Source organism: Cryptococcus depauperatus, chromosome 6 (assembly GCF_001720195.1).
Source record: "Cryptococcus depauperatus CBS 7841 chromosome 6, complete sequence".
Lineage (NCBI taxonomy): Eukaryota > Fungi > Basidiomycota > Tremellomycetes > Tremellales > Cryptococcaceae > Cryptococcus > Cryptococcus depauperatus.
Genome location: NC_089473.1, coordinates 16,627 through 31,377, shown reverse-complemented (window position 1 = coordinate 31,377; position 14,751 = coordinate 16,627). Strand labels below are relative to the sequence as shown.

The following is a 14,751-nucleotide window of genomic DNA, read 5'->3' as shown; positions in this document are numbered from 1 at the left end:
GAATAGAGGAAGACAGCTATCAAGATTCCTTTGGGGATATATGAATGATGAGTCCTTCCTTATATCTTGGAGGCTCCTGAGGCGGTCATTCAACTATACCACTTCCAAGGCATACACAATATTCTCAGCTCGACTGACCTTTCCCTGTCATGATCCTGACATGTAGTCGGACCGGCTGGTGAGTTATTATGTCCCGGAGTTTCCTGACTGGTTTTCTTGTACGTACAACCAGGATGGATAATGTTTTGAGCCGTACAGATGGAAAAAGTTGAAGAATATATGAAAATCAGATTATAATCAAGAATCAAAAGTAAATACAGCGTTTACAACATGTTGCATTGTAATATTCCATGCTGAAAGGGGAAATCAAAGTCGTGACATCACCAAGAGAGGCCAACATATCTTTTCTCTCAAGTCTTAAATAGGACATTTACTCAACTGATTATGATTGTTTCTCTTTGAATGGTGGAATGATTTTTGGTATTATTACGGCGACAGCCATTTGTCCTTCAATCATAGCCACAAAGACAGCCATTGAACAAGGGCAGAAAGACGGCCAAAAGCTCAACAAGAAGGGACAGAATTTGGATTTGGTTCTTTCATTTCCTGGTGCCCATCCCTATAGAGACAAGTTTCAAGGTGCTCAAGTAGTTTTGAAAGACAACAAGGTGAGCCTGAGAAATTCAAAATATATTCATAATCATGCTAAAGATTCGCTCAAAGTTGTATGTGCATCACTCTACATCACAACTTGATCCTTTATCATTTCAGCCTTTTTCCGGTTACTATCTCTCAGTACCTGAATACCAGCAAGCTTGGGCTCAAGCTGGCTATAGAGGAGATGTGTTTGTGACAGCTGTTGGGGACTCTGCCAACACAATTCACTGGATTTACGTCGACCGAAATACCCACGAACTGAAATACGGCACGAAAGAGGAGGCTAAGCAACATTTTCCTGGCCCATGGGATTGTACGCCTATAGAGAACAGAGTTCTGTTTGAGGGTTGGGAAGGATTTGTAGTAGTACAGGAAGATGCTGAGCTGGATCTCTGGGCGCTTTACTTTGACAAGAGTGACGATGGCTTGACTGGCCAAGGTATGGTTGGAGATGTGGAAGGTAATGGGACACATAGAAGGATGTTATACATAAGGATGGCTAGGGTTGAGGCGACAAGGACTCTGGAAAGGCAAAGGCAAGAGAGAGAGAACGCCCAACGGTTACAAGAGGAATTGGAGGATGACAAAAGTGCACTTTGAGCTGAATAAATCATAACCTTGACACTCATGAGTATTCTTGTAGCTCTTTTGGAATCTTGGATATCAATTTTGTATCAGAAAATGTTTTGTTACAAACGAGTTTGTATTTCATAGGCCATGTTAGATATAATGACGTCATTCTTCCTATAGTAACGCTCTCAATTGATTCATCCTTAGTTTTTCTTTTAAGTTATACATGGATTATATAATTTAATTCAAAGCCTACAACATTACATGGTATTCGGTATCATCACGGCGACAGCTATCTGTCCAGCCATTGTTGCTACCACTCAAGCCATTGAGCAAGGCCAGAAGGGGAACCGCAAAGCTGGTAATAAAGGTCAAGATCTAGGACTCTTCATCAGATTTGGTCATGCCCATCCTTATCGAGAAAAACTTGAAGGAGCGCGGATAGTCTTGAAAGACGGAAAGGTGAGATAGTTGTTTCTAGCGATGCTCAATCTTTGACGACCTCAACAGCTGTACGTTGAGCATGCAGATTCACATTTTCCCTCAGGATCGATTCGCCCTTTTTTTGGCAAATTTTTGCCCGTACCTCAGTACCAGGAAGCATGGGCTCGAGTAGGCCATAAGGGCGATGCTTTTATAACGAGGCGTGACGATGATGTAACCTTTGACCGGGTATATGTTGATGCTCAAACACATGAGCTGAGATACGGAACTATCGAAGATGCTACACGAAATTTTTGCGGCCCTTGGGATTGTACTGAGATAGAGAATCGCCTCTTATTTGAAGGCTGGGAGGGCTTTGTAGTAGTTCAAGAAGATGCTGAACAGGATCTTTGGGCAATATACTTTGATCGGATGGATGATGGATTGACTGGGGATGGGAAGGTTGGAAATACTCAGAGTACTGGGCTTCGCAAGAGAATGATGTATGTCAGGCTCGTTAGGAAGGAGGTGCCTCGAACAAGAGAAGAATACGAGAAACTACGGCAAGAAGCTCAACGGAAAAGGAAAGAAATTGCCGACGATCGAAGTGCGCTATAAAGTATAGTACGTGAGTTGTTGAAAAGCAGCATTTGCATCTAATAAAGCTAGATTACAAATGGAGAGACCTGTTTTTCAATGGCAGATGTTGTGATACTATCGAGAATCAATCTGTCCTTCCTCTTTGTGATCAAATCGATAAGGCAGATGTCTTGGTTGGTTGTCTAGCTTCGCCCAGCAGTCCCTCATTATCTCCCGAGCTAGGGTGTTTGAGGTGATTGTATTTATGGAGCATAGGCGTGGGCGAATCAGCAAACCTTACAAGCACCAAGAGAACATACTGCGCATATTCTTCAATATGAATCCATTCACCGTCATGGCCATTTGTTCTTTTGAGATGGTGAGCAATGATTGCTCATCCGAGATTGTCTTCATGACTTTAATCTTATCCTACAGAGCGCAAGAATTAATTATTTTGACCTAATTTTCTGGAACTTACTAATTGAGAATGAGTCGGCTACAGAGAAGAGATACACAAAATGATGATTGGAGCTGAGCCAACGTGCTATTTTATGGGAGATGGTTGCCGATGACGGGACTTGGGGACGAATACATCAAGAAGGGAGGGGAGACACTGTATGGACTAACTGCCGAGTCGAAGACCAAGACCACTTACAAATGCGTAGAGAATGATTATCAACGCATTGAGGAATTATGATGACGATAACAGATGAAGCTCGAAGAACAGGCTTCTACTATCACAGACATCTACGATGAAATGAAAAGCACAAAGCTCCGTGTAGACCGCGATATATAGCCAGTTAGTTTACAATCGCTTTTTGGATACCAGCATTCATTTCGACTGTATAATCGGATCGTTTTCGACTGAATGAGTAAGCGACACTGTAAAATAGGGCAATTCATACACCATTAATCAATTCATTCACTGACTATGGGCAGTACGCATCGCATAACATCTTTTCTCGCCAAATGAAACGCACTATCAAGTTTATTTTTACAACTATTGCACCTGCTTGCTTTATGTTGAAGCTCCAGTACGAGTAATTCGTAACCTTCATATCTATTTAGTCAAATGATCCCTCAAATAAGTCGTCCAGGAGGCAATCAATCATTATAACGGTCTTTGGGTTAACGACTATAAATCTTTAAGAGTACCCTTACCAGATGCTTGAACACTACAGAAACGAACAACCATCAAAGAGATGACACCTCTCCTTGTTGGAATAAATGACTCAATTTGTATATGGTATGGAGAAGTAGAATAGTTGTGCCATTAGTTCCACTTCACGATGAAAGTTTACTATGTGTATTTTTTGCTTATTTCGTTCTTATTTCTTCATATTACATGAGCATATATACAACCTACTTCTCACACTCCTAACATTTAGCAATCTTCTCCAGATATCTTGCAAGCAAGACCTCTTTAGATAACCCTTCATTCTATCGCCAGCGCCAACATATTGTCAGTTTTCACGTTTCAATCAGACACCTTATTGTTGCCAAAGTATCCTGCAGAGCTCATCGAACAATCAGTACAGCAAGTAGAAGTTATCGAAAACTGCAAGAAAATATCGCAATACTTAGAAAGCATACTTATCCAGATGGTAGCTACATTGTAGGAAAGCTGCTTTTTATATCAGCTTGTTGAAAATACAGACGAAAATGAAAAATGAAACTTAAAAGAGGCAATATAGTAATGTATTATGTGTTATAAGCATATACAGTGACAGGAGGTTTCCGGGCTTGCGGCGATGTCCGCGTCCACTCTTCTCATTTTTCATCAAAATACCATCCTTAGTTATACATCTATTCTTACTTTCAGCTTTTACGATGACAACCACTGCACCGCCATTGCAACAAAATAATGTTGAGATCCCAAAAGTCAGCCCATTCACTACTCTTTCCCCAGAAATATTCAAGCAACTTCATCCCGCTCATTATCTTTCCCGCTTCCTCTCTTCAGGCTATCGTCCAGACGGTCGCAAACACGCTTCTTCTACACAAGCGCAGTGGAGAGACGTCAGTATAAACATGAGATGTATATCTACCGCCCACGGGTCTGCATTAGTGAAAATGGGAGATACAACTGTCGTTTGTGGAATCAAGGCCGAGGTTGGAAAACCATTGACGAGTGCGCCTAGCGAAGGATTTGTTGGTGAGAATATTGGACTTGATAACCACCGTATGCTCATCTAGGGAATAGTACCAAACATAGATTTACCAGCGTTGTCTTCTCCGCGCTTCAAACCTGGTCCCCCAGGTGAAGAAGCTCAGACATATTCTAATTGGATATATGAGCTTCTTACTTGGTTTGTTCATTGAACCCAAAAGCATTGGCTGATTCAGCTCCAAGCTCAAGGACAATACCTCTTTCATCGCTTGTCATTGCGCCGTCAAAATCAGCATGGATACTATACATCGATGTAGTGTGTATCAACTATGATGGTAACGCTTTCGATGCGGCTGTCTTGGCGGTGATGGCTGCTCTGAAAGACAGTAAGTTTTGATCGCTATTTGCGTTAGCTTTTTGTTTATATATGAATAGCGGAATTGCCAGTTGCTAGATACGATGAAGACAAGAATATGACGATTTGCTCACGTACAGAAAAACATCCATTAGAACTGGGTAGAATACCACTGGCTTGTTCGGTTGGCATTTTTCAAGGGTGGGCCCTCTCAGTTGTACTTGAAACTGTCTAACAAAATCATAGGACGCATTTGTTAACTGATCCTACGTCTTTCGAAACTCCATTGTTGGACACAACAATATGTATAGCATTAGATGAATCATGCCGTGCCGCTCTCATTCGACATGAGGGTCTAGGAGGATTAAGCAAGTCTAAATTGGGCGGAGAGATGAATGCGAACGAAGTTTTAGACGAGGTATGGGAATTAGCAGAGATGAGGTGTAGAGAGCTGAGACGTTTATTGAGCATGTAAATGTAACTGTACAACACGGTTTGAATGGATTGAGTGCATAATATGTTTATCTGTGTCTGCGTTATGTCCAATGTCTTTTGTTATAGGCTCCTTGTGTATTATCTTTTAGGTTGTCAATTAGATCTTGCCTGCCAACAGGTTCCTGATAGTTTCCCTCCCCGTAATTCTGACTGTATGGTAGAGAGTGATTATATCATTAGTGGAAAAGATGCCATCAGCAAAGCCGAATGGTAGCATTAGTGGAATCCAACCTATGAAAGCGATTAGCCAGCTATTTGTAGTCCGTATGCCAGCTTACCACACGCATACTCCAGAGCCCAACTCTCTGGGATCATTCCGTATTGTTTTACGACGCCTCTTTTCATATGATGAACATCGCCCTTAGAGTAGATTTCCCTTTCAAACTTGCCAGCTTCATAGGCGGATTGCTGGCCCTGGAGAATGTGAAAATAGTCGTCTGCGGTATGTCTACCGGAATGGCCTTCTGTGCCAATTGCAGAACCAAAGATGATGATATATTCGGTAATGGATGAGTGCAAGATAAACATGGAGCCCATTGCGCCCCCAGCATTGTTGAAAAACCATTCTGAGGGGTCTTGCCAATTTGTGTTCCAAAGCAATTGTGGATGGTCTTTTGTGAGATTTGGAATCAAGATAGAAAGAAGGTGAGTCATATTTGTTTGACTTGTTGGTGGAAAGCCTTGTTGGAAGAGTGCTGAGAGAGTAGTTTCCGCTTGAATGAGTGACTGTTGAACCGTTGCATTAAGGTCATGAGGAGTAAGACGGTAAAACTTGTGCTACTGAGCGTTAGGGATAGTTCTCGAGCTGAATACTTACATTTATCGTGTTAATTTGGGTGTATAGAATAGCAAGGAGTGGAATCAAGAGGGGTGTTAGAGCCCACTTCATTTTGTAATAGAATTCAAGGCATAGATGTAGTTGTAAAATGTTACATCGTACGACAAACGGTCAATAAAAGTGGAGGTCGGACATGTCCGCTATTGTTGATATTATTGGTGTGTGAAATTGAAAGACCCTATTACCATTTGCTATCCATATAAACGGGTTCAATCCTTAACAAATCTGCAACAAATCCTTGACAAAGTATCTCGTATCAAGCGAGCGAATAACATTGACATTGGCAGACCATCTTCGTCCTCATCTGGAGGTCTCTTTTCAGCATCATGGCCGAGCCAGATCAAACCAGATGCAAGATCATCCAAGACCACCCGATTGCAAACGGTCTCGACGCTTTCCACGCCTTTTTTCGGCCGCTAGTCATGACGAACAGCATCGATCTGCGTAACAGAGAGGGTGAGTCGTGAATACATTTCCGTAGAAAGTCCTCATTAACCACCCTACAGATTTACAGGACATTACTATAAATTTTCTGCGAGCTCTTGAGGTTCTCCCCGTGTCCCGCCTTCTACAGTCAGAAACGTCGGCTCATAATACGGTCAAAGATGATATCTTGCGCCTCATCTCCTCTGTCCTGTCCGACGACCTTGATTTCGACTGTATCAGATCACTTCTCGAAGCAGCTCTTGCCGATAACCCAGAGGATGCGCTGATATGGGATCTCGTCGCCGCTGCCGCTGCCTCCCTCAACGTCACACCACCTCCACGATCGATGACTCCTTCCTCCCAACAAACCCCATGGCTGCGTGGCACAAGTGACTTTACGTACTCAACTGAATACCGACAAGACATTGATCGGGTCCTTAGGGGGGAGCTAGGGCAATTACATGTTGGACTTTCTGGTTTCCATGATATCTTCTTTGGAAGCGTTGCGGGTCTAGAAACAGCAGCGGAGGCTGTTTTCCAGAGCTGTACGAGTGGCAGCGATCCACTCTTCCGGGAGGGGTGGAAGGGTTGGCCAACAAACGCAAACGAAAATGCGGTCATAAACTGGTTTAAAGATGTAACGGCAAAGCTGGCGGATTTTGCGAAAGGCTATAGCCCTCTCCAGACTCGTCGCCGGATACTAGGGGAGCTTAACAAGCCAATAAAGGGTTCTACTAGCGAGCGCAAGCTGGACATTGGCTTCGTTAGCGATCGAGAGGCAGGGAGAGACACTCGATACCACTGGTCGGAAATACTCGTACCTGGCGAGTTGAAGAGTAATCCTTTAGCAGATACCAATAGCAAAGCGTGGCTGGACCTTGGCAGATACGCAAGGGAAGTACTCTCAGCACAAGACACACGTCGTTTTGTGCTAGGGTTTACTCTATGTGGCTCCCTGATGAGAGTATGGGAATTTGATCGGCTTGGGGGCATTGCCTCTGAACAATTCGATATCAACAAGCAGGGGGAGCAATTCGTATCGACCATCTTAGGATTCCTTTGGATGAGTGAGGAGGACCTAGGATTCGATCCTACGATAATCACATCCGGCGACCAGCGCTATATCGAAATTGAACGAAACGGTCAGAAAGAGCGTATTATCATTAAGGAAACCATAAGACGGGCGTGGTGCGTTGTCGGTCGGGCAACTACCTGCTGGCTGGCCTATGCTGAGAATGACCCGGAGAAGCCACTTGTCATTAAAGACTCGTGGCAATACCCAGAACACGATCACGAAGGGGAACTGCTTCGGGAAGCGACAGAGAATGAAGTTATCCATGTTGCCCGACACTATTATCACAACACCGTCCGCGTTGGTGATAAGGACGATGACGTTCTAGCCAACATTCGACGAAGGATAGACCTTTCAAAAGCGAAGCATTACCGATTGAGTCGCCCAAAGAAGGCGACTGCCACTCCAAGTGCGACTGGCACGCCGAGCCAAAGCCGCAGCAGTGGCGCTGGTGTCAAGGCTGGTGTCAAGCGCCCATCTAGCGAAACCAGCGTGCCGCCACCACCCAGTAAGCGCTCCATCCCAACGTCTCAAACAGAAGCCAGCACAGAGATGCTGTCTAATCGAGTACATCGGCGAGTTATTCTTTGTGATTATGGAAAACCAATATACAAAGCAAGCTCTCGAGCAGCCCTTCTTGCCGCGATGGAACGCTGCATTGCAGGACATGAATCCCTGTTACAAGCCGGTTTTCTGCACAGAGACATCTCCATCAATAATCTCATGATAGACGAAGACAATGACAACGCCTTCTTGATCGATCTTGACCTTGCAATCAAGGTATCGCGGATAGGTGCGTCTGGGGCAAAGGGGATAACTGGCACGAGAGCGTTCATGGCTATCGGGATACTTCTAGGTCACGAACATTCGTTCATGCACGACCTGGAATCTTTTTTCTGGGTTCTCTTCTGGATTTGTATCCATCATGATGGTCCAGGTAAACCCGTCAGCTCTAAGTACGATGAATGGAATTATAAGGAGGATTTCGAGTTAGCTGGTCTGAAACTTGTCACGATAAGTAGTGAGAGTTTGTTCTTGAACACCACGCGTGCCCATTTTACACCTTTCTACAAACCTTTGATCCCGTTGATGAACAAAATCCGCAAAAAGATCTTTCCCAACGACAAGTGGTGGAGGGAGGAAGACAGGGAGGAAGACAGGGAGTTGTATTCCTTGATCAAAGAAATCCTTGTCAATGGTCAAAAAGACCCAGAAATACTTGGTGTTTCAATTTCATGAACTGAACACTGTCCATCATCACAAAAGCAGTTTTCGGCTGTGTTCAACATGGTCCGAGTTGAACAATGTATTTTGCATGATCAACTTGAGCTGCCTTGTTCCATTCACCATATCTCGTCCAATACCGAAGACAAGCCTTTAGACGTTACGCTCTTCGACCTGCTGCCGTTGACCTCATCTACGCATATGTCGAGCTTGCAGGCTGGCTCCTTCGGCGACTCTCAGGGTCTCACCCAACATGATCCTGCCAGCCATCTCCCTGCACTGAAACCCCGATGTATATATCTAATGTCAAGAGGTTTGTGTAACTGAGATGTTTTCGATATAGATTATAGAAGAATATAACTCTAGATTGCTGGTTAATGATGCATGACATAGACATAAACATTCAGATACATGAAATGGTATGAGGTAAAAGTGACAACCACTGGGCATTACGTAATCATCTTGCGAGCGGCTTCATTATTTTGTAATCTACCACATATATTTCCTAATATCATTTCTCAACTACACATCTATCAAAATTCGTCTATGGCTGAAGCGTCCCCTAATAGACGTCCCTCGATGGGGTCTATCCTTTTTCTGGCAGCATTTTTCTTTTTCATGTCGGGAAACAACAACTCACCTGTAGAGACAAGTTCAGCGGTGAATGAGCTACAATGGAATAGAAAAATTAGAGATGAATGGCAGGCATGGATTCACAACACTACAACCAATTACACAGAACCGCCGCCGCCAGCGATTGCTCCAAAAGAGTTACTCCCGCCAACATACAATCATCCAACACACTTGGCTTTCTATCACAACTTGACTGGATTCCACAGACACTCAAAGGTTCATCCACTGAATCTCACTACGCACGACAATGCGTCTCCGTTCTTCTCCAACGTGTCAACTCCAGTACTCAATAGCACCAATGCTACCCTCATAGGTCAATGGGACTGGGCACGCACACATCGCGCAGACTTCAATATCAAAGAAAGACCAGTATCCAAAATATCAACTCTGCAAGACTTCTCCAATTGGTCATGGGTAAAAGGTTCAGTCATTCTCTTTTCTCCTTCAATATCTATTTTTGCTCAAAACTCCCTCACATACGATTTCTATGGCCTACATCATATACCAACTGGAATCTACAACATTTACGGACTTCCTACAGGGATGCGGGTTGATATTAGAAGACTACCCAGCTTGTGGCATTCCCACAGTGAAGAAATTCAAAACCAGACCAAAGAAATTGTTCTCAGAGAGCTGCAACATCAAGTCAAGGTGCAAGAAGCCAATTTTATGGTGGCAGATCATCAACCAGATGGTAAGTTTTTTTTCCACATTGCAACACTAACATCTAGAAACCAACGATCAGACATCTTGTTCTCTCCTGATTCATCTCGCTTTACCTCCTCTCCCGTTATCTGTTAATGAACACGCTCTTGATGACTATATATTCGAAACTGAACATCCAACAGGTATTCTTGCGAGCCTTCCTGTTCCTCCGCAATATTGGCAAGTAGGGAAGGGAATGGGAGGCTTGCTCTTGGCAGATGAATGCGGTTGGGCATTAGGAGTAGAAGGAGGTAGGGGAATGAGTGTAACAGAGTTTTGGAGTAAAAGTAATTACTGTATGTCCGTCTTGTTTATATTAAGCGCGCACCAACACCCACAGATACATTCGTTTCCACTCTTTCCTCACTCGTCCTCCTCCTCCTTCTCGTTTATCAAATGGAATCTACTCGAACACCATCGACGCTTTCCAAAGTATCACTCTACACTATCCTTATCATGTCTATCTCGGACTCGTATGTCTTTTCTCTCAACGTCGTTTTGGGCATTGTACAAGGATCATCGTCGGCAGGACAGGAAAGAGGACTCGGTTTTTTTGTCGTCGGATTTTTAGCTTTTTGCGGTGCAGTGGTATTTGGACCGGTGTGTCATATGTTTCTTCACGCCGCTTATTGCTCACATTAAAAAGAGATATGTGATTTTGCTGCATAGAATTCAAGCTCCCGAGCGCTCGTCATCAATTCAACCTTTTTCAACTCAGTCCCCCAACTATACAGAAACTTCTATCAACAACGCTCAACCCTCAACATTCTCCACAGCGACAGTGACTGCTACAGAAAACAACCAACAAACAAGCACTGGAGAGAGGATCAGAAGAGCTCTGAGTGATGCAGGCAGCAGCCTGAATACCGCTTTGAGAGCAGCACCTGCTTTAAAATGTAAATACATCCTATCGTTCTACTAACCCGACTCATTGGAAACACAGGGCTCTTAATCACCCTCTTGATATTTTCCGTTCTTCCCCTTCTATTTACTCCTCCACTTCTCCCTTTTGTATTCACAATTCTCTACTCTTTTTGGATTCCCCAAATATGGCGAAATGCTCGTCGAGGACATTCACGTGCTTTAAATTGGGGATTTATCTTGGGTACAAGTGCAAGCAGGCTCGTTCTTCCTCTTTGCAAGTCTATCTCTCGCGCTTAATGTTTGATAATACTAATTTTCGTCTAGACGCGTTTGCTTATACTGACAATGTATTTTTTATTGATGAAAAACCATGGATATGGGGCCTCGTCCTTTGGCAAATCATCCAAGTTGGTTGGATGTGGTTGCAAGAAATATGGAGTCCTGCTTTTTTGTAAGCTTAATCTTTGATCACTTACATATCCGTTTAAGCCATACTCGTAGTCTTCCAAAGTCGCTGTCTCCTCCCGAACAATACAATTATCATCCATCTCTCCCTTTTCCAGATCCAGAAAACCCTTTGTCCTACTCATCGTCAGAAACGACTTGCTCCATCTGTTTCGAGACTGTTGATGTGTATGCGTCCCACCATTACCCTCTTCCATCCTCTTCAACTTTAGATAGACATAGAAAGACGTCAGAAGATATGGAGAGGTTATTGGGCGGTGTAAGTGTAGGTGTAGGGACGGTTGCAGGAAGAAAAATACATGCAATCGCCCCATGTGGGCATATTTTCCACACGCATTGCTTGGCTCAGTGGATGAGTGTCAAAGTGGGTTGTTTGATATTTGTTTTCAGACCATATTGACGACCCATAGACGACATGCCCTCTGTGTAAACGAAGTTTACCGCCAATGTAACAAGATATTAGATATTTAATTTAACAACTAATTCAAATTCAAATTCGCAAGGGATTTTGAGCCCATAAGCAACATATTAGTGCTGTCAATCGATTCATATAATGTTGTAACGAGGGCATGTATTATCATTTATTCCGTCTCAAGGAATACTGAAATAGCTGCAAAGACAGTAAAAGTTGCTACTTATGTATGAAATCCATACACATATCCGATTGAAAGCAAAAGGGGTATTGCAAGCTCTACGGTTCATAAGATATCTAATCCAAATCTTCCACTTTCGTCACAGCCGTAGAAACTAATTAATAGAATCCAAAGTCAAGATTATATGTTGTACTGAAAATCAATGGAGATAGCAAAACAAAAAAATAGTAAGCAAAGTCCAACGTCGCCAGTTTGTCGATCCTCTGAAAATGAGACTAAAAGAAAAAAAATGAAGATAAATTGGTAAGATGGCTCGTAACAAATGGAAAGATTCGGTTTTTGCTACTGTAGAATCGTAGGGGTAGCTATAATTTCACTAAGATGTAATTGGAAACGCTGATCGCTTGTTTGCCTCTAAATATATTAGAATATATAATAAAAGCAGGCCACAAGGGACTGGTGGATTCCAAGAGAGTGGAAATAAGTCATAACACAGCCAGACTCGTGTGCGAATTCAGCCTTCATGCTAAAAGCCAATTGGTCCCAGCCAGCCAAACCCAGATAATTGCTCCAGATAATATGGGAAGTGTCAAATTATCGTCAATACCCAGATCTGGGAACGTAGGTCATCAGCATCAATTCTCTGCTTTTCTAGAAAATTGATTACCTAGAGCTTCAACAATTGCTCCTCCTACACCAACAACGCCTCCTGTTGCCCAAAGCCCCCATTGCCAAGGCCTATAACCCTGCATATCTAATACTATCCACCTTCCATTGCTTCCAGACCACCAAAAACCAATACAAATGAGATATCCAGTCACAGTCGCTGCCAAAAACCCTGCAAGAGATTTTCGAGGAGCAAAAGGAAGAAACTTAATACCCAAAAAATGAGACGGAAGAGGCGGCGTGTATCTGCCCCAAAGACGACCGATAGTAGAAGCTGTTGTATCCGACCATGAAAGACTTGAAACGTAGATAAGCGTGGAGAAATGCCAACAAAGAGAAACATACATTAAAATTGAAACCACGGCTACATCCCGTGGGTACAATGAAAGCACCCAGATGACACCTAACAGATACCAAACAACGCCATTTACTTTGTCTCTCTCACTCTCCCTCATCAAGAACCCAACAGCCAGTTCCCATACATCGGCAAAGGTTGGATACTTGAGACGAAAGTAGTCCGTTAATGAGATACCAACCAGCAGAACGGTAAGCGTTGAAATAAGTTGAGAAAGTGAGCGAGGATTCAAGTAATTTAAATAAAGAGTCAAAAAGCCTATTATATCGTTAGTCATAATTACCTTCGTCGCTCCATAAATGCTTACCAATAGAAGAATGAAAAGTCTTGCGTGGAATTTCCCAGTCCACGACCTTTGTTGGCATAGCTCCAGGACTAAGTTTTCGTTTGACGCTGCTACTTCTCCTTCTCCTTGCAGCAGGCATCAATGGCTTCTCACCTTTGCCCATTAAAGTGGATGGCGCAGGAGGTGGATAAGAGTCATCACGGACAGCTGTTCCATCTGGGTCGGCAATAGTCGTGAGATGCGGAGCGCTTGACGATGAGCTTGGGGGCCGGACAATACGCGAAGGATCTTTTCGAGCTTTCGCATAGCTGATTGGTTCAGCCGAAAGAGAGGCATCGCTCCGCACTTGATCAACCCCGTTGGCCCTCTCCACAGCATTCCCATTGGTAACAGCTCTTTCCCTTGATGTCCCAGTCGACATGATTCTGTTCTTTTCTACTAGCGGATTTTCTTTGTCTATTAATGGGCCCTTAGCCGATGCCACAGTGGGAGAAGAACCTGATGCGGAGAGGGGTGATCGTGAGCCTAAAGAAGAGTGAAGGGCGTTCTGGCTTTTTGAAAGTGGTATTACCTGAGCCATCTGTATCCTTCTTGACGAAATGGCTGATTGTTTCCGGTCTCTGGATGTTTCTGATAAAAATGAATTGGTTTATCCACAAAAACTGCCAGGATAGAAGTAAAATGCGAACAAGAAAGGAACGACGGAAATATTCTACTTGAAGTTGGATTTGGTTCCGTTTGTCGTCCTTCAATAAAAGTTGGTTCTTAATCCGAAGAAACTACATCTGCTTTTTCTACGTTCTATTTATATGTTTTAATTTCGCACATTATTATCAAGTTATCCACTGAAAGGCTCTCTTATTTGAATATATGATCCTCAACTTCAAAATTGTTTTGCGCCTATCGACCTTCATAACTGCTGAATACCTGAAAGACTGCTCAATTCGTGGCCGCTCGCCATCTCAACCTTGCTTGTCGTGCTCGTGACGGGAGAGCCATTCACAAAGCAAAAACATATCCGATAACTATACTTTTGGTCACTGATTCCAATTGAAAATACCTTCAAAGATCCTCTCCAGCCAGGTGGTAGACTTGGGTCCGATTCCGCTTACTTTTCACTGCGCTCATAGCGAACACTGGAATTCTCAATCGCTGTTATTGAAATTTTCTTTCGTCTTGAATAGCTGTGCACCTACATGGTCTTGTCAGCTGCAGAGTGACGTTGCAGTGGACATGAAGTCAATGAACTAGAACTATGGCAGTCCCTTTGCTGACCCTTTGTTTCTGAGTGCTCATGTGCTGTCCAATTCTCTCGCACTTGCATAAATCTCCATGTTCATTTGTTACGCTTAAATTGGTTAATCACAACTTCTACGTTTCAGACACTACTATGGTTGATGCCTGGCATTTCTAATGCTCTCATCGCGAACCATCT

General features: G+C 43.4%; 7 protein-coding genes across 7 annotated transcripts; 5 read left to right on the top strand and 2 right to left on the bottom strand.

Moving 5' to 3' along the window:
• Nucleotides 1-470: 470 nt before the first annotated feature.
• L203_104745 (uncharacterized protein) lies at nucleotides 471-1,257 on the top strand (the record flags this gene model as incomplete). The annotated part of the gene is made up of 2 exons (XM_066214123.1): nucleotides 471-668; nucleotides 724-1,257. 2 exons carry the CDS (start codon nucleotides 471-473, stop codon nucleotides 1,255-1,257), a joined length of 732 nt encoding a protein of 243 aa, XP_066070220.1.
• A 234-nt stretch (nucleotides 1,258-1,491) lies between these two features.
• L203_104744 (uncharacterized protein) lies at nucleotides 1,492-2,751 on the top strand (the record flags this gene model as incomplete). The annotated part of the gene is made up of 6 exons (XM_066214122.1): nucleotides 1,492-1,689; nucleotides 1,738-2,112; nucleotides 2,172-2,274; nucleotides 2,320-2,473; nucleotides 2,521-2,608; nucleotides 2,665-2,751. The coding sequence occupies 6 exons, from the start codon at nucleotides 1,492-1,494 to the stop codon at nucleotides 2,749-2,751; spliced, it is 1,005 nt and encodes a 334-aa protein (XP_066070219.1).
• Nucleotides 2,752-4,059: 1,308 nt separating this feature from the next.
• L203_104743 (uncharacterized protein) lies at nucleotides 4,060-5,169 on the top strand (the record flags this gene model as incomplete). The annotated part of the gene is made up of 5 exons (XM_066214121.1): nucleotides 4,060-4,384; nucleotides 4,433-4,538; nucleotides 4,583-4,725; nucleotides 4,775-4,895; nucleotides 4,941-5,169. The coding sequence occupies 5 exons, from the start codon at nucleotides 4,060-4,062 to the stop codon at nucleotides 5,167-5,169; spliced, it is 924 nt and encodes a 307-aa protein (XP_066070218.1).
• Nucleotides 5,170-5,286: 117 nt separating this feature from the next.
• Nucleotides 5,287-6,078, bottom strand: L203_104742 (uncharacterized protein; the record flags this gene model as incomplete). Its single annotated transcript, XM_066214120.1, has 3 exons — nucleotides 5,287-5,420; nucleotides 5,468-5,960; nucleotides 6,007-6,078. The coding sequence occupies 3 exons, from the start codon at nucleotides 6,076-6,078 to the stop codon at nucleotides 5,287-5,289; spliced, it is 699 nt and encodes a 232-aa protein (XP_066070217.1).
• A 275-nt stretch (nucleotides 6,079-6,353) lies between these two features.
• L203_104741 (uncharacterized protein) lies at nucleotides 6,354-8,764 on the top strand (the record flags this gene model as incomplete). Its single annotated transcript, XM_066214119.1, has 2 exons — nucleotides 6,354-6,483; nucleotides 6,534-8,764. 2 exons carry the CDS (start codon nucleotides 6,354-6,356, stop codon nucleotides 8,762-8,764), a joined length of 2,361 nt encoding a protein of 786 aa, XP_066070216.1.
• Nucleotides 8,765-9,295: 531 nt separating this feature from the next.
• On the top strand, nucleotides 9,296-11,868 carry L203_104740 (uncharacterized protein; the record flags this gene model as incomplete). The annotated part of the gene is made up of 9 exons (XM_066214118.1): nucleotides 9,296-10,076; nucleotides 10,128-10,178; nucleotides 10,231-10,383; nucleotides 10,428-10,687; nucleotides 10,734-10,983; nucleotides 11,031-11,225; nucleotides 11,276-11,402; nucleotides 11,453-11,780; nucleotides 11,827-11,868. 9 exons carry the CDS (start codon nucleotides 9,296-9,298, stop codon nucleotides 11,866-11,868), a joined length of 2,187 nt encoding a protein of 728 aa, XP_066070215.1.
• Nucleotides 11,869-12,530: 662 nt separating this feature from the next.
• On the bottom strand, nucleotides 12,531-14,612 carry L203_104739 (uncharacterized protein; the record flags this gene model as incomplete). Its single annotated transcript, XM_066214117.1, has 7 exons — nucleotides 12,531-12,622; nucleotides 12,677-12,972; nucleotides 13,021-13,288; nucleotides 13,338-13,841; nucleotides 13,888-13,946; nucleotides 14,429-14,508; nucleotides 14,592-14,612. The coding sequence occupies 7 exons, from the start codon at nucleotides 14,610-14,612 to the stop codon at nucleotides 12,531-12,533; spliced, it is 1,320 nt and encodes a 439-aa protein (XP_066070214.1).
• Between the last annotated feature and the right edge of the window lie 139 nt (nucleotides 14,613-14,751).